This window comes from Lupinus angustifolius, chromosome LG03 (genome assembly GCF_001865875.1).
Source record: "Lupinus angustifolius cultivar Tanjil chromosome LG03, LupAngTanjil_v1.0, whole genome shotgun sequence".
NCBI classification, from domain to species: domain Eukaryota; kingdom Viridiplantae; phylum Streptophyta; class Magnoliopsida; order Fabales; family Fabaceae; genus Lupinus; species Lupinus angustifolius.
This window is the reverse complement of record NC_032011.1, coordinates 9,178,386-9,196,792: the sequence shown is the minus strand read 5'-3', so window position 1 is coordinate 9,196,792 and position 18,407 is coordinate 9,178,386. Positions and strand designations below refer to the sequence as shown.

The following is an 18,407-nucleotide window of genomic DNA, read 5'->3' as shown; positions in this document are numbered from 1 at the left end:
CTTATTTATGATGCAGGAGTAGTCAGTATAATGTATGTATAAAAGTCAGAGATTTTTTGTAGGTACAGAAAATGGAGGAATGATTTGTGTAATTTTACTAAAACTCAGGAGGTGTCAATATAAGTTACCATATAATATAAGAATGATTTAAGTATCTATGTACCAACAAAAGAATAATTTAAATATCTTGCTAGAATTATTAATAAAGTTTATAATGAATTAACCCTTATACTATTTGAGTTCATCTTCATGTTATATTATATCATACTTTATCCAATTACTCATATAAGATGGCTTAATCAATATAATATATGTATATTGTTAGAAGTGAGTTTGGTTAGGTTCAAAAAAGATGATTTGGGTAATTTTAGTGAAATTCCGTGAAATTTACTTTAAGTTTAAATATTAAATAAATTTTAAACCTCACCTCTCTTCCTTTCTCCTTCACTCGCAGTGGTTACTAGAGTCTTCTTATTCTTCAAATTAGGGTTTATCGAGAGGAAAAAGCTTCAACTTTTCTCACCCACACACCTCCACAAAGATTATAACTCCAAAATGGTTCGCTCCAATGGCCTCAGACTCCTTCAATATGTTGCTCGTCGATCTCTCCCTGCAAACAATTCCGTACATCTCTCTCTTTTCCGCGTCTCTTGATTTGTTATCAATTTTGATTTTGTATACATTTTCTGAGTGAACCGTGTAAGGATTTTTTGTTTGAATTTGTTTTTTTGGTGTTGAATCTCAGATATATGAAGGAATATTACGAAAGGGTTATAGGACATTGAATTCAGGACTTTGTAATCCATCCAGAGTTATCGGAAGTTGTTCATCAAATGGTATGTGCTAAATTATGGAGCACATCTTTTGTAGCACAAATTGTGTTACTCCCTGTCACTTACTGACTTACTATGCTCGATTAGAAAAACACTTAATTATTAAATTTTTAACTTAAATGTTTTTTTCAACCCATCATAAAAAGTGGTAAATAGTGGCACACTTTTTGGGACAGCAGATATGCTCAAGCTAAATAAACATTTCCGCTAAATCAGCCTATGTTTCTTTTTATTTTATTTGTTTTGAATTTGGGCTTTTGTAATTTGTTTATGAAGCTACAGAGGAATGAATATCTGTTGAAAAACTCAGTTATTTTCTGAATATGTTGAAAAACTTCATTTTTATTTTCACCTTAAGAATGAGTACCCAAATTCATCCTGAAGAAAAAACACTTTCCTAAGAAATGAAAAATCCCATATTGACCCTAAGAAATCTCAAATGCTGGTCAAATAAGTGTTTCTAGGACAAAATTTTGAAGCACATAAGCCCTTAGCAGTACGGGTGGGATAGGGTTTTGAAGACCTTATAGTAGAATGAGCTTTTAAATCGGCTTACAAGTCTTAGGCCTTAGAATTATTTTGCCAGACCCATGCTACTGTATTTATTATATAGGCTGGACTTGTTTAAGCCTGGCCTGACATGTTACTTAGCTGGGACTCTTTTTACTGACTTGAGATTCTTAAGGACCAAGTTTGATTTGTTTAGGGTCTAAATTGGGAGCCCATTTTTCTCAGGGACTAATTGGTATTTGCTCTTTAAGGCTATGCTTTTTATTATTGTTTTTTCTGACAATTTCATACATTATCCATCTGCAGTTGGAGGTGGTGTTAATTTGAAGAATTGGTTACTATTGGGAGCAGCAAATACATGTTGGGGGACATCTAGGTCTTTTCATGGCTCTGGTACAAATTTTTAAATTGTGTCACACACATGCCTTCCTTTTCATTCTTCCTGGAGTCATACCTAGAAGCATTTAGAAATTTGTTTTTTTGCTATTTATGGCTCGCATTATCAACTACTTTTATTTCCTTTTGTGTTGAAAAAGAATGAGCTCAGAGTATATGCTACTTCCATTCATTTGCCTTTGCATTCTCTCTCTGTCTTTCTCTTCACTCATATCTGTTTGCTGCCCCTTGCACGCCAATGTCTTATTTTCTCTATCTCTTAACTCCTTTGCAGCACCATTGGCAAAAGACTTCTATGATGTTCTTGGTGTGAGTAAGAATGCAAGTGCTTCTGAAGTAAAGAAAGCATACTACGGGGTAGGTTTAGCTTAACTGTGATTGATATACATGTATTCTGATACCAAATTATGCATTATTTTAAAAAATCTGGTTGTTTTCTGATTCCACTTTGCAATTTCTTATTCATGTCCTTGTCAAAGGGGGATCACATTGCCATGGATTTTTGAACAAATTCTATGATGAATAATTGCGCAATTATTTTTAGTCTCCCTCATTTTTCCTTCATTCTCTCATGACATGAATTCTAAGAAAGAATGTTTGACAAACATGAGTTATTCATCAGAAATAATTCTCATTTCTCTCTTTATTGTTTCTCAATTTTCTCCAACTTCCAAAGCTTGCAAAGAAGCTGCACCCAGACACAAACAAAGATGATCCCGAGGCTGAAAAGAAGTTTCAAGAAGTTTCGTTGGCATATGAGGTGTACTCTTGTTCTTGTTACTTACCTAGAGTCTACTTTAAGTCAGCATATGATAAATGAACTGACTGCTGGTTTCTTGACCTTTTTTTCCTTTCTTTGGGTAATTGCATTGTAGGTTTTGAAGGATGAGGAAAAGCGTCAACAGTATGACCAGGTTTCGTCTAACTCGTATACTATTTGGACATGTCCACAGTATATCATTATTTGTTTAACTTAATTACACTTATCATTCTTTTTGTTTGAAAAATCATACTTATTTATGATGCAGGAGTAGTCAGTATAATGTATGTATAAAAGTCAGAGATTTTTTGTAGGTACAGAAAATGGAGGAATGATTTGTGTAATTTTACTAAAACTCAGGAGGTGTCAATATAAGTTACCATATAATATAAGAATGATTTAAGTATCTATGTACCAACAAAAGAATAATTTAAATATCTTGCTAGAATTATTAATAAAGTTTATAATGAATTAACCCTTATACTATTTGAGTTCATCTTCATGTTATATTATATCATACTTTATCCAATTACTCATATAAGATGGCTTAATCAATATAATATATGTATATTGTTAGAAGTGAGTTTGGTTAGGTTCAAAAAAGATGATTTGGGTAATTTTAGTGAAATTCCGTGAAATTTACTTTAAGTTTAAATATTAAATAAATTTTAAACCTCACCTCTCTTCCTTTCTCCTTCACTCGCAGTGGTTACTAGAGTCTTCTTATTCTTCAAATTAGGGTTTATCGAGAGGAAAAAGCTTCAACTTTTCTCACCCACACACCTCCACAAAGATTATAACTCCAAAATGGTTCGCTCCAATGGCCTCAGACTCCTTCAATATGTTGCTCGTCGATCTCTCCCTGCAAACAATTCCGTACATCTCTCTCTTTTCCGCGTCTCTTGATTTGTTATCAATTTTGATTTTGTATACATTTTCTGAGTGAACCGTGTAAGGATTTTTTGTTTGAATTTGTTTTTTTGGTGTTGAATCTCAGATATATGAAGGAATATTACGAAAGGGTTATAGGACATTGAATTCAGGACTTTGTAATCCATCCAGAGTTATCGGAAGTTGTTCATCAAATGGTATGTGCTAAATTATGGAGCACATCTTTTGTAGCACAAATTGTGTTACTCCCTGTCACTTACTGACTTACTATGCTCGATTAGAAAAACACTTAATTATTAAATTTTTAACTTAAATGTTTTTTTCAACCCATCATAAAAAGTGGTAAATAGTGGCACACTTTTTGGGACAGCAGATATGCTCAAGCTAAATAAACATTTCCGCTAAATCAGCCTATGTTTCTTTTTATTTTATTTGTTTTGAATTTGGGCTTTTGTAATTTGTTTATGAAGCTACAGAGGAATGAATATCTGTTGAAAAACTCAGTTATTTTCTGAATATGTTGAAAAACTTCATTTTTATTTTCACCTTAAGAATGAGTACCCAAATTCATCCTGAAGAAAAAACACTTTCCTAAGAAATGAAAAATCCCATATTGACCCTAAGAAATCTCAAATGCTGGTCAAATAAGTGTTTCTAGGACAAAATTTTGAAGCACATAAGCCCTTAGCAGTACGGGTGGGATAGGGTTTTGAAGACCTTATAGTAGAATGAGCTTTTAAATCGGCTTACAAGTCTTAGGCCTTAGAATTATTTTGCCAGACCCATGCTACTGTATTTATTATATAGGCTGGACTTGTTTAAGCCTGGCCTGACATGTTACTTAGCTGGGACTCTTTTTACTGACTTGAGATTCTTAAGGACCAAGTTTGATTTGTTTAGGGTCTAAATTGGGAGCCCATTTTTCTCAGGGACTAATTGGTATTTGCTCTTTAAGGCTATGCTTTTTATTATTGTTTTTTCTGACAATTTCATACATTATCCATCTGCAGTTGGAGGTGGTGTTAATTTGAAGAATTGGTTACTATTGGGAGCAGCAAATACATGTTGGGGGACATCTAGGTCTTTTCATGGCTCTGGTACAAATTTTTAAATTGTGTCACACACATGCCTTCCTTTTCATTCTTCCTGGAGTCATACCTAGAAGCATTTAGAAATTTGTTTTTTTGCTATTTATGGCTCGCATTATCAACTACTTTTATTTCCTTTTGTGTTGAAAAAGAATGAGCTCAGAGTATATGCTACTTCCATTCATTTGCCTTTGCATTCTCTCTCTGTCTTTCTCTTCACTCATATCTGTTTGCTGCCCCTTGCACGCCAATGTCTTATTTTCTCTATCTCTTAACTCCTTTGCAGCACCATTGGCAAAAGACTTCTATGATGTTCTTGGTGTGAGTAAGAATGCAAGTGCTTCTGAAGTAAAGAAAGCATACTACGGGGTAGGTTTAGCTTAACTGTGATTGATATACATGTATTCTGATACCAAATTATGCATTATTTTAAAAAATCTGGTTGTTTTCTGATTCCACTTTGCAATTTCTTATTCATGTCCTTGTCAAAGGGGGATCACATTGCCATGGATTTTTGAACAAATTCTATGATGAATAATTGCGCAATTATTTTTAGTCTCCCTCATTTTTCCTTCATTCTCTCATGACATGAATTCTAAGAAAGAATGTTTGACAAACATGAGTTATTCATCAGAAATAATTCTCATTTCTCTCTTTATTGTTTCTCAATTTTCTCCAACTTCCAAAGCTTGCAAAGAAGCTGCACCCAGACACAAACAAAGATGATCCCGAGGCTGAAAAGAAGTTTCAAGAAGTTTCGTTGGCATATGAGGTGTACTCTTGTTCTTGTTACTTACCTAGAGTCTACTTTAAGTCAGCATATGATAAATGAACTGACTGCTGGTTTCTTGACCTTTTTTTCCTTTCTTTGGGTAATTGCATTGTAGGTTTTGAAGGATGAGGAAAAGCGTCAACAGTATGACCAGGTTTCGTCTTTCCCAATTTTTTTGGCTACTACTTTGAACAACTTATTTTAGTTACAGCACATTGGGAATAATTGTTGGGTAGATGATTGATTTTTGCACGAGAAATTGTAAACTGTAGACATAACAAAGAAATTGTAGGTTTGAAGCAGAAGACCTCTGTTTTCTGGAGAACAAGAAAGTTACATAGTGATATATGAGAAAACAGATGGACAGAAGGGATTGGGGAACAAAAGTGCATTTCTTTTCTTTATCTACCCCTTCTTTCATTTGATTTATTTTAATATCGATATGTAGGTTGGGCATGATGCTTTTGTAAACCAACAAAGCACAGGTTTCGATGGAAACAGTGGCTTCAATCCGTTCGAGCAGATATTCCGTGACCATGTAATAACACAAACTTCTTCCCTCTCTTTAATTAATCATATATATGAGTTTATCCTCAGTTATTTATTAAATGCTCAATCCGCATTGTAGTAGAAATTTTATTAGTTACACAAATGGCCTTAAGCAATCATACAACCATCTCAATTACTACTAGTTCATTCAAATGGGCAAAATGATTTATTGATTTTATGAAAAGCTGTACAAACATGCATGATCAGGCAATCATAATTTGTGATATGGCATGTAAGCGTGTTTAGTTATGAATCTTTTTCTACTTTGAAGTTTTAACTGTAGTTGAATTTTTATAATCTAATTGTTAAAATTGCTAATTCATTGAATATAAAGGTCTCTGAAACTTGCTTAAGTTTTATATCCCACATTTGAAGTCTAATATGATATTCTTTAACTCTGGTAATTTCCTCAATGGTGGTCAGGATTTTGCCAAGAGCTTTTTTCATCAGAATATTGGTGGAGAAGATGTCAAGGTTCTTTCCTTCTTATTTGGATACCTTTAAGTACGCTAAAGAAGGACTTGTTTGAGGAAATACAACTTAATCTTTTTTTTTTATTTTATTTAAAGAATGTGTCTTAATCTATATTTCAGGCATTCATTGAATTATCCTTTATGGAAGCTGTCCAAGGATGCACTAAAACTGTTACATTTCAAACAGATGTGCTTTGTAATACTTGTGGTATGCTATGGCTTAACTAGTATTTATATGCTATGAGTTGTTAGTTGTGACTACTATCATGCTGGTTTAGTTTGTAAAGCTGGCGCACCTGGATGGTCACAATGTTTTTCCTGAACTATTACAGGTGGGAGTGGTGTTCCTCCTGGTACAAGACCGGAAACCTGTAAGCGCTGTAAAGGCTCAGGAGTGGTTAGTATTGTCTTCAAATTAAGATATGACCTTTATTCACAAATTTAAGTATTTTGGTTTTAAATTCATGGAATTGAGATATTTGCAGACATTTGTACAAGCTGGCCCATTTAGGATGGAACATACTTGTGGTGCATGTAAAGGAACTGGCAAAATTGTATCGGTATGGTGCATACATTCTAACTTTTTTCAGATTAATTTTATCATTTTTTAGTATAATGTATAATAGTTCAAATATGATGGAGTTAACTGTGATCTACATAGTACAGACATGAATGCATACCCATAATTGCCATGGACACTGCATGTGTGTCTATATATTTATATTCATTTGTTTGTTTAAGGGAAACATTCATGTTCATAATCTCTTATACAGGCTTCAAGATTTTCAATATCTTGATGTGTTGATATTTCTATTGTGATCCACATAGTACAGACATGGGTGCATACCAAAACTGCCATGGACAATGCATGTGTGTCTATATATTTATATTCATTTGTTTGTTTAAAGAAAACATTCATGGTTCATAATTTCATATATAGGCTTCAAGATTTTCAATATCTTGATGTGTTGATATTTCTATTCTAAATGGCTATGTACATGCAGTGTTTGCACATGTGCCGCCAGCCTGCCATGTTTTAGCCATATTGGTGCCAAAGAAGAAATAAATTTTAAGTGGATTAGTACAAACGTCTATGATATGTGGACATATTTTGTACAGCGGTTGTGTGAGACACATGTTCAACACACGAACACGGCATCAAAATGGTGTCTGTGGTTTATAGGCTGTTATTCACTTGCTTCTTGTTATCTGATTTTCTTTTTACCTGGTTGTAATCCATCTTTAAAGGTTTCTTCTCCCCCTCCCCCTTCGTTTTTATAAAATAAAACCATGCCGCATATATCTATGTGGCACTTTAATATCAACAACATATAGAACTTAATTTTGTTTTTTCTTGTTGGCGTCAGAGTTTTTGCAAGTCATGCAGGGGTGCAAAGGTTACCAAAGGAACAAAGTCAGTCAAGTTGGATATTATGCCTGGTAACCATTATTTTTTAAATTTTGGGATGTATTTTTGTTATGTCTATGGCATGCACAGAAAATATCAAATGAACCAGCAATTTCCCCATGGATTTTCCTTTTAAGTGTGCTAATAACTCAGCTCACAGTTTCCATCTGCTGAACTTCATAATAGAGAAAGTGTGGGGACTTCCTATCTCGGGCATCCAAATTATTGTTTGACATATGCAGCTATGTTAAAAGTAGCATCCTTATTAAAACTTCACACTTGTAAGCAGATAATTTGCGTTGAAGGTAGGAAGTTCCCACCCAAGAATTTCAACTTGATAATAATTTTCAATGAGTTTAGCTTCTTCACACCCTCTAAAATGTGTGTTAATCCGTCTTTCATTTATTTTTGTTTTTTTAAATAATTAAAAATATAAATAAATAAATTAAACTATTTAAATAAAAAATGAAATTACATAAATAAATCAATTTAATATTTAAAGAATAAGCAAATATTAGAATAAATACTCCAGTAACTATAACTTCATGCCTTTTAGAATAAATTTGTTTGGAAGAAGAGACCAGACCAAACACTAAACCTGAGTTTTGCCATTATATATTAGTATGGTAATACTACTAAAATAACCACATGAACAAAAAAAAAACTGCATTTTTCTGCATATTGAAGTCTTACAATTTGCCTTTAAAATACAAGTTAAATAATTTGGAACATTGTCTTCTAAAATACATGACACTATAACAGTTTGCAAGCTTGATGATGCGTCATCATAGCTCTCATCAGCTGTTAGTTATTTAGGTGTATTCTTGAGGCTGTAGACACAGGTATATCATATATGTACCTGAACTGATTCATATGAGAATGACAGTTACAGTTTTCTGACCTCCCTCCTCTCTCTTTATCCTCCATTTTTCCGTTCCTTCATTTTCTTGCTACTAATGTTCGCTTTGCATGATGCCCTTCATAAGTTGTTTTTCACTTCATTTGGTTCACATATGTTATGAAAAAAGATTTGGCTGTTGAAATATTTATATTATTGGCAGGGATGGATAGCAACGAGATCTTGAAGGTTTATAGAAGTGGTGGTGCAGATCCTGATGGAGATCACCCAGGTGATCTGTATGTTACTATCAAGGTAAAAGCTTTAATCTTTTCATTAGCTTTGAGGTCATTACCCTTTTCTTTTTATTTCTTATATGCCAAATTGCTTATTTCCCTTTTCCCTTTTACAGGTTAGAGAAGATCCTGTTTTCCGTAGAGAAGGATCTAATATTCATGTAGATGCTGCTTTGAGTATCACTCAGGTAATGTTCTTGAATAACGAAAATCTTGAGCATATGCCTGGTTGAGTATTTCCTGGTTTGAGCATTTAACTAGTAGTTGCATTTGTTTGTAATTCATGGTAAGCAATTGGTTACTTGCTTAGTTAGAAAGAAATGCCATGACCATAGTAGTGGATATAGAAGAGCAAAGCGGTCAAAAACTTAAAAATGGTATAGCAGTATAGTGGATTGCAGAGAGGTTATAAGCCAAAGCGGATATCATGCCAAATAATTTTTAATACATGCATACTTTGAATATTTTTATAAAATTTCATCAAGTCTGTATTATGCCATTTCAATATTTTATGTATTTTCAAAAGATATCTTGAGTATGTCAGACTCAGTTATATCGCAGTAGTTAACAAAGGTACCATCGCCTCTCTTTCTTAGATGGCAAAAGAGACAGTGACATGTAGTTTTCTTAATTTATAATAAGATACCTATGTGATTTAGATCAAAATAGAAAGAAAACAGCTAAAAAAAGACAATAAAAGCTCTGTGTAGAGTTGTATTATTCAACACATCTATTCAAATTGCGGATTGCGTCACGTGATGCGGCCACAATATTGCAGTTGCGGTGACCGCCGTAACCGCAACACCCCGCAATTATAGTGTGACACAGAATCACAATGATGTGGCCTCATTGGACCACAATGCAACCGTAACTTAACCGCATTAGGCTGCAACACAACCACATCGGGTCTCATTAGACTGCATTGATTTCAAAAATATTTTTTTACTCAAATTAATTCATACCGCAACGGCTGCAATCGGCATTGCAACGGTTGCAATGACAACAATTGCAGTAACCACGACCGCTGTTACAGTTTAAAACACTGATTCAGTATGAGAATTTATGAAAGAAAAAAGAATAGAATGACAATAGACAAATATGTTAGACAGACAACAGTCTGGCTGGTGTGGAAGATAGAAAGACCATGGACAAAAAATATAACATAGGAAAGTTGCAATGGTATGGTTTCCGGAAAGGGGTGCCTTGGCCCAAAAGGGATTGGCTTGGGCACTTGGTTGGAGCCTGAGTAGGCTTGGCCGAATAATAAACAATTAAAACTTTGTGGAGTTGTATCAGACAACAATAAAACTTTCCTTTTTTAGAAAGATAGAAATGTACCAAAAGAATAAAACGAAAGTTTTAGAAAGACAAAAGGCTGGATGGTCTGGGAGATGGAAAGACAATGTGATAACACCGATAAAAGAATGCACAAAGAATTGAGAAGAAATCGTACAAAATCGATTCGGAACCAATTCGATTCTGAATACTAATACCTCTTTTATTGAATGCAAGAACTGAAGAAGATTACAATGATGAACCCTAATTGATTCCTTGAATCAATTCCACGTTACAAGGTTGATTCCCTGAATCAATTCCCCTTTCTACACAATACTCAAAAACTACCCACACTAACCCTCCTAACTCCTATTTATAGCTTTTGGTTCACACTACTAACCCATGGCAGTTCCCAAAACTGCTCTAGGGTTTAATTCCCCTGTTGCCACGTGGACTATTGGCGGCCACGTGGCCTTCTCCGGTACACCCTTGTGATGGGTGGTCTCTCCTGCACCCTATCAATACCCCCTCCCAGAAGAACCAACTTGTCCTCAAGGGCAAATTTAGGAAAAGCTTCTTGTATTTGCGCCGCCGGCTCCCAAGAATTGTCACACGCCGGCAAATCCTCCCACTGCACCAACACTTCAACATTCTCACTCTGATCAACCCGATGTTGCAAGATTTCCGCCGACTGCACCTTCAACTCCAACTCCTCGGACAACATCATCGGTATGGGTTGAGGTTGTTGAGCCGGTTTCAAAGCCTTTTTCAATAAAGAAACATGGAACACGGGATGAACTCGTGTATGATCCGGCAATGCCAACCGGTAAGCCACCGGCCCAATGCGCTCCAAAATCTGATATGGTTCAAAGAACTTAGCTGACAATTTGGTCGGCGGTCTTGAAGCTAGAGTCTTCAACCTATAATGTTGAAGTTTCAAGAACATCCAATCTCCCACCTCAAATTCAACCTCACGCCTATGTTTATCAGCCTGAGCCCTCATCAAATCTTGGGCACGTAACAAATTCTGCCTCAACTCTTGAATAATCTCATCTCAGGCCACAAAGAATTGATTTACTTCCTCTACCTTTGACGTGAATGTACATCCCTTAATCAAAGCCGGAAGATCCCTCCCATACAAAGCTTTGAAAGGAGTCATACCTGCAGAAACGTTGTAAGTAGTGTTCAACCAAAACTCAGCCCACGAAAGCCATTCTACCCATTTCTTCGGCTTAGGCCCACAAAAGATCGGAGGTATGTCTCCAAACTACGATTCACCACCTCAGTCTGCCCATCCGTTTGAGGATGGTAAGTCGTGCTGTACTTCAAACGAGTACTTGCCAACCGGAACAACTCCTGCCAGAAATGGCTCAAAAAGACCTGATCACGATCCGAAACTATCGATGCCGAAAACCCTGTAGCTTCACCACCTCTTTAACAAACACGGAAGCTACATCCTTAGCCGAATAAGGATGGCCAAGAGGATAAAAATGGGCATACTTTGTGAGTCGGTCCACCACTACCAAAATGGTATCCTTGCCATTAGACCGCGGCAACCCGGATATGAAATCCATTGAGATGTCCTGCCATACCTGAGTAGGAATAGGTAGTGGCTGCAAAACCCCTCCAGGTGCTAAAGTGGAATACTTTTGGTGTTGACACACATCACACGCCTCGACATACTGCTTCACATAACCACGCATGCCGTCCCAATAAAAGAAACTAAGAACTCGTTTCTAAGTGCGAAAGAACCCCGAGTGCCCTCCGGCTACACTGTCATGGCACTCAGCTAAAATCAGAGGCAACTTGTCAGACGTCTTGGGCAACACCAATCTCCCCTTATACAGCAACCGCCCCACCTGAAACTAGAACCTCGGATGAGAATCTGGATTTTCTGCCAAATCCTGGATCACCCTCCTCCACTTAGGTTCTTGCTGAACCTCTTGGAACCACCCTTCGGCATCTCCAACATTAATCACTGAGAGTGCCGAATAATAGGCCTTCCTCGATAACGCATCTGCCACAGAATTCTCTTTTCCTGGTTTGAACTGAATCTCGAAATCCAAACCAATGAGCTTTACTACCCATTTGAACTGTTCCTCACTGAAGAGCTTCTGATCCGTAAGGAATTTCAAGCTCCTTTGGTCTGTTCTAATGACAAAGTGGTGGCCCATCAGGTAGTGTTTTCACTTCTGCACGGTCTGAACCAACGCCATGAGCTCGCGTTCATATACTGACTTCAACTAGGATCTCGCTGATAACCCTTTATTCCAAAAAGCGAGAGGCCGACCCTCCTGCATCAACACCACCCCAATCTCCTTACTTGAAGCATCGGTTTCCAACACAAAAGTCTTCGCAAAATCAGGTTCGGCCAGCATTGGTAAACTGACCATGGCGGCCTTGAGAGTCTGAAAAGCCATAGTGGCATCTTCGGTCCACACAAAGTTATCTTTTTTCAATAAATTCGTGAGAGGTTTGGCAATTCTCCCATACCCTTGTACAAACCTATGGTAGTAACCTGTGAGGCCCAGAAATCCCCTCAAACTCTTCAAATCATGGTATCGGCCAAGAACTCATAGTAGCCACTTTAGATTCATCTGTCGCCACTCCAGAATGAGAGATAATATGGCTCAAATATTCTAAACTGGGCTTAGCAAAACTGCATTTTTTCTTGTTGACCATCAGCGAATGGACTTGCAAAGCGGTCAAAACCTCCCTCAACTGCTTTTCGTGAGACTCCTGATCCGGACTGTAAACCAGAATATCATCGAAGAAGACCAACGCATAGGGCCATAATACCTCATTCATGAGGGCCTGGAAAGTCGAAGGTGCATTAGTGAGGCCGAAAGGCATCACAACAAACTCATAATGACCAAAAAAATATAAAGTCAGAAAGAATGTTGAGTGCAGAACAGAAAAAAGCTGCTACGGTTGGCTTGCCAAATGGGGCGAGCTTTGCTGGAAAGAGGGTGGCTTGGCCAGAAAAGAGAGAGTGCTTGGCTTGGAAATGGATATTGGGAAAGTTGTGTGCAGAGCAAAGAAGCTTCAAAGGCGTGGGCTTGCCGGAAAGGGGATGGATTGGGCTTGGCCTGGAAGAAAGTAGTAGGTATGAAAGGAGGTAATTTGGCCAGAAAATGGGCGGGCTTCACCATAAAGGGGCGCTTGGCTGGAAAATAGGTGGGCTTGGTTGGAAATGGGGTGAGCTTGGCCAGTAAATGCGTGGGCCTCAGGATTTGATCAGAAAACTGATGGGATAACAAGTCACCTCCCCTTTATTTGAATCAAAGATTAATGAGGGAAGAAGGGGGAAGTTAGAGTTATGTGTGTAAAATTTCAACACAGCCCTTAAGATGATTAACTTACTAAATTTTATGGGTGAAACAGTAATCAGTAAATAAAAAGTTTTTAAAGCAATTCCTCTTATTAATCACTTGGGGAGGCAAACAAGAAAGTGAGTTTCTGTGGAACAAATGGGTTTGCCTCAAAATCTCCTTTTCTACTTCAGATTTTAAACGTCTAACCTTCCAGTTAAGTGAGTAGTTTCCCATTCCATCACTTCCATTCTCCTTGGCACCCAAGCTTTCGATCAAAATGGCTCTAATAGTGTGCTTGGCATCAAGGTTTTTATTAATCTAATGTATTTGTTTAGAGGAATGAAAACAATTTTGGATGAAATAACCTCTTTGGACATCAAACAAGAATTTTGAAATGATCAGTATTTTTTTTTTATCAGGTGTTGTTTCAAACTAAAACAGAATTTGAAATCCCAGCTCTTGATCTTCTCTTTACCCAATTTCAAAACATTGTAAAAATAATGTCTTTAATAATTTAACAGTTGATTTTGTAAGGGATTATTTATGTCATTTGGTTATAGTATTTATTATATCCCATGTTGGTTTGAGGTGCCAAGAATTAAAATAGGTTCATGCTAGTAATGCTAACAAACACTGAAATAGGAATACCATTCTAATTCATTCACAATCCCCCTTCCCAATTCCAGAAAATAACCAACAAAGCGCTGGTCTAGTGGTGTAAGGCCCCACTGAATTCCCAAGGTCGAGAGTTCGATTCATGGGAGCGACACTTGTTGGGAGGGGCAGCCACGAACCCCGAATGGATTAGTTCCCTACCCAAAAAGGTGAGGGGATACCCTTAGTAGTACCAAAAAAATAAATCCAGAAAATATTATTCTTTGGGCAAAAAGAGTTCCCGTGGACTAAAAAATGGAGACAGGAGAACTAGCTGAATCATGTTTTACCCTAGTTATAAATCAGCATGAAAATCTACTGGGTTTGATAGCTTGTAGTTTAGAATTTCATGGTTGAGTTGTAGGCTGGGAGTTAGTAAAATTTCATGGTTGAGTTTCACAATCAACAATGTGGGTTATTCTGTTAGATTTATGCAATTAGTTGGTGCTGGAAGGTTTATTTTGTACTCATGTTAGGCCTCAAACATCTTATTATTATTAAACTGATACTTAAAATTGATCTAAATACTGAAAAAATGTATTTTCTTCTACAGGCAATTTTGGGTGGAACCATTCAGGTCCCTACTCTTACTGGAGATGTTGTTCTTAAGGTATGTTTTGTATGAAATATAACTTCTTGTGGCATTTTTAGTTCTAGCAACTGGTAAGTTTGAATGACAGTTCCTGTTTGGCAGGTTCGTCCTGGCACCCAACCTGGTCAGAAGGTGGTTCTAAAAAAGAAAGGTAAGCAAGTTGATATCATTTACGGATAGTTAGAGAAATATTTTAAAGAAAGCATTGCTTGAAAATATATTTATTGCATAGACCTTTGAAAGTTGTTAGTGTAAGCCTGGTCTATTAACCATTATTAACTTGTTTGTTCACTTGACAGGCATTAAGACAAAAAAGTCTTACACTTTCGGTGATCAATATGTTCATTTTAATGTCAGCATCCCCACGTGAGTGTTATATTTGATACCATTCATTGTAATTCATGAACTGCTAACTTGTCTCCTCCTCATGAATAAAAATTCCGTAGTCTCAGGTTTTTACGGTACACATTCTTCGTGATGGATGTTTAGAAGAATGTAATTGCAAGTTTATGTATTGTTTTGCAGGAACTTGACAGAGAGACAACGCGAATTGATAGAAGAGTTTTCCAAGGAAGAGCAAGGGGAATGTGATAAACAGAGAGCTGCTTCAGCTTCAGGTTGAAAACACACTCTGAGAGCTGCTTCAGTAACTTATTACTGAATCATGGTCAATTTGGCGGGAAGCAGGTACTGTTGAAGTTTTGTAGGCTAATTAATTAAATTAAGGATTGGTATTCTTTTATCTTCTCCACTTTTGAGGGTATGTATTATTTTTCGTCATAAATTACAATTACCATTCAAAATTTAAGGTTATAACTTATAAGGCAATCTTAGCATTCTAGTCTGTCTTGTATATATTTTCCTTATAATAATATACATTAGGTGCATGTCACATTTTTATTATTTTTGCTTGCTAACTTTATACAAAGGAACCTTTTGTGGTTACCTTAATTTTAAAAGATAATAATGCAATGTACTATTTTTGGTGTGCATCAAAGATATTTGGTAACCATGTTGAACCTTGTTTGCATATGCATCTTACTATATCACTGATATTGTTCTTATGGAGGAGCATTTCTTCCGTAGCCTATTTAACACTAACCTTCCAGGAACCACAACACTATCCTTTGTTTATACTAACATGTTTCCTTAACATTAGTTTTCTCACTGTTCTGTAGCACAATTCTGCTACACAACATCCATAATATTCACATACAATAAGTTGTTTTTTAAATATTGATGCACTTAACTTTTGCAAACTACTACATACATTGTTACGCCAGTCCTTAAAACTGGTACTATAGGTCGCATTAAAATAAGATGCTGCATATAGTAAGTCAATGAGGATTCTTGCTTAGTGTTTCGGTGCTGCTTTATCTGTTTTATTATATTTTAATATTCACTTTTATTACTTATTTTTATCGAGTGTAATGGACAGTGACATGATAGGGAAGATGAATCACTTAAAACAAAGTGTTGTATTTCCTAAGTAGTTTATCTTACAATTAGAAATATAAATTTACTTGCAACTGAAAATAAATGTGGAAATAGAAACTTAACCAATGATAAAAAAAGATAAAGTTTCTTACTACCATTTATTAAAATAGATAAATAGTAAAACAACATAATCTAGCTAAAAATTACTTATAAAGAATATGTTTTGTCAAGTTGTATCATGATTTCATTGCTGATATTGTAATGTTTTCTTTTTTTTCATCCTGTGAAGAACACTTTTCAATTGTTTAGATGATCTATGAGATTTTTCTTTGATATTCAATCCCTTAATATTATTATTATTCCCATATACAATTCAGTATTGATGATTGAAGTGTCTTGAGGGTTTGTTTCCTTAGAGCTTCTTTCAAGTCGGGTACATATCTGTTGTCCCACAATGTGTACCATTTCATGTGTCGTAGACATGTGATTGGTTAGAAAAATACTTAATAATTAAATTTTAACTTAAATATATTTTTCTGACCAATCACAAGTCCATGATACATGGAGCGATATAAACTATGGGACAGAAGATGTGCTTCCTTCTAAGTTGGCATCCATAATTTCCATAACTCGCATGGTCTTCAAACCATTGGCACCTATTTTATATTTATACCCTTCATTTTTTGCACCATTAGTTGGTAAATCTGTATGCTACGTGCACAAATTTGTATACTAGCTAGGCATTTGGCCGTAGGATCCTCTTTGATTACAATACGATGTATATTTTTATCACTTCCAGTTTTTGCATCCTTTATTCATCTTTTTAATATATATATTTCAGGAATCTTTATTGTCTTTCTTGATGAAAGAACTTTAAGAATATGTGAACACAAGATTCCTGAAAATTCAAACTTACAACATGTCACAATACCACTATTTATATCATATTTGAGAGTGTGTTAAAAATGTTTTTTTTGTAAGGAATAACTTTATATTCAATAACATTTTCTGCCTCATAGAAAATACTATTATTGTATGTGATTGATACCTCATTAAATATAAAAACTATAGGAGTATAAATTGTTGATGCATGCCTTCAAATTGTCAATCAAATGATAATGTCAAACTTCTTTGAGTTGCTTTAAAATGTGGTGTAGGAGTATAAATTCTTCCTCTTCTTCATACTCATAAATGTACTTACTAAAATCCTTACTAAATTCACGAAATTCTATAAATACCTATAGGACATTTTGATACAAATGACATATATAAAGGCAATGACATGTCTCTAGCCAACTAATCTTACAGTTTTTGCCATCGTTGCATCTTGATGAGTGAGGATAGTTTGTGGTTTTTTTTTCCTAACTTGGCATTCGAAAAAGTATTAAACAACTAAACAAATGTTTCAGTTGTCTCATCATACAACAATGTTGCACCAAAGATAATACTTAGCTTGTGATGATTGACCCAACAAAAATTGCAAATGGATGACTTTCTATAATTTTTCTGTTAGTATAAAAACAAACTATATCACTAAAATATAAGTAGTGAACCATCATTTTTGCATCAGCCCAAAAATATTGGTTATTAAATTATCTTCATCAACTTGTATTGCATAGAAAAAATTAGGATCTTCTAATTACATTCATTTTAACTATATGTGTCTCATGTCCTCATTTGAATTGTTCTCTTAGAGTGATTGGGATGAAACCAAAATTTTCACCAACTCACCTGACCATTAATTCATAACTTGATTTTAGTGTGATTCCACATCTCTCAGCCAAATCCCTCCCAAATGCTAGAGAAAGGGTTCTTTTTCTTTGAGATCTATGCAAATGATTCTTACTTGGATAGATGTTTGATGATAATATTGGGCAATAAATTTAGTAATAGAAAACTTTCTAATTAAAATGTTACTTATTTTATTCTAACCAAACAACCAAATCTTGTTTGAGCACCATGATTTCTCACATAAACATCTTGTTTGTCATTTACACGATGAACTTCACATGAACAACAAAGTAGTCGATCTGTTATTTGATCATTAATGGCCTTGTGACTTCTACTTCTTCTTATGCTAAAACCCACTTTGTAAGCATAAGAATTGTAAAAAGTGTAAGTTGCAACTTCAGACTTAATTCCATTCCAATTTTTGGAATAAGTTTACTAGGAATCTTTTCATAAATTTCATCAATTTTTCTTCTCTCAAGACCATCACCACTATTATTTTTGAGTGGTTCATCCTCTCTTTTTAGTCATGATACTATTCATTACATTCAATAAAAAAAGTGGAAAAATAATAAAAAAAGGATTATATGATA

General features: G+C 35.4%; 1 protein-coding gene across 3 annotated transcripts; it reads left to right on the top strand.

Moving 5' to 3' along the window:
- LOC109343327 (chaperone protein dnaJ GFA2, mitochondrial-like) lies at positions 468 to 15,594 on the top strand. 3 transcript variants are annotated; one of them, XM_019581568.1, is made up of 19 exons: positions 3,219 to 3,375; positions 3,497 to 3,587; positions 4,291 to 4,329; positions 4,401 to 4,487; positions 4,765 to 4,847; positions 5,167 to 5,250; positions 5,366 to 5,404; positions 5,699 to 5,788; positions 6,223 to 6,273; positions 6,393 to 6,480; positions 6,605 to 6,669; positions 6,758 to 6,832; positions 7,640 to 7,712; positions 8,742 to 8,833; positions 8,931 to 9,002; positions 14,611 to 14,667; positions 14,752 to 14,800; positions 14,949 to 15,015; positions 15,175 to 15,594. In XM_019581568.1, the coding sequence occupies exons 1-19, from the start codon at positions 3,307 to 3,309 to the stop codon at positions 15,269 to 15,271; spliced, it is 1,368 nt and encodes a 455-aa protein (XP_019437113.1). In that variant the 5' UTR covers positions 3,219 to 3,306; the 3' UTR covers positions 15,272 to 15,594. The 3 variants fall into 3 exon arrangements, with proteins under 3 accessions (XP_019437115.1, XP_019437113.1, XP_019437114.1); XM_019581570.1 differs by lacking the exons at positions 3,219 to 3,375; positions 3,497 to 3,587; positions 4,291 to 4,329; ... (2 more) ...; positions 5,167 to 5,250; positions 5,366 to 5,404 and adding exons at positions 468 to 624; positions 746 to 836; positions 1,650 to 1,736; ... (1 more) ...; positions 2,416 to 2,499; positions 2,615 to 2,653; XM_019581569.1 differs by lacking the exon at positions 4,291 to 4,329 and having other exon boundaries at positions 3,220 to 3,375.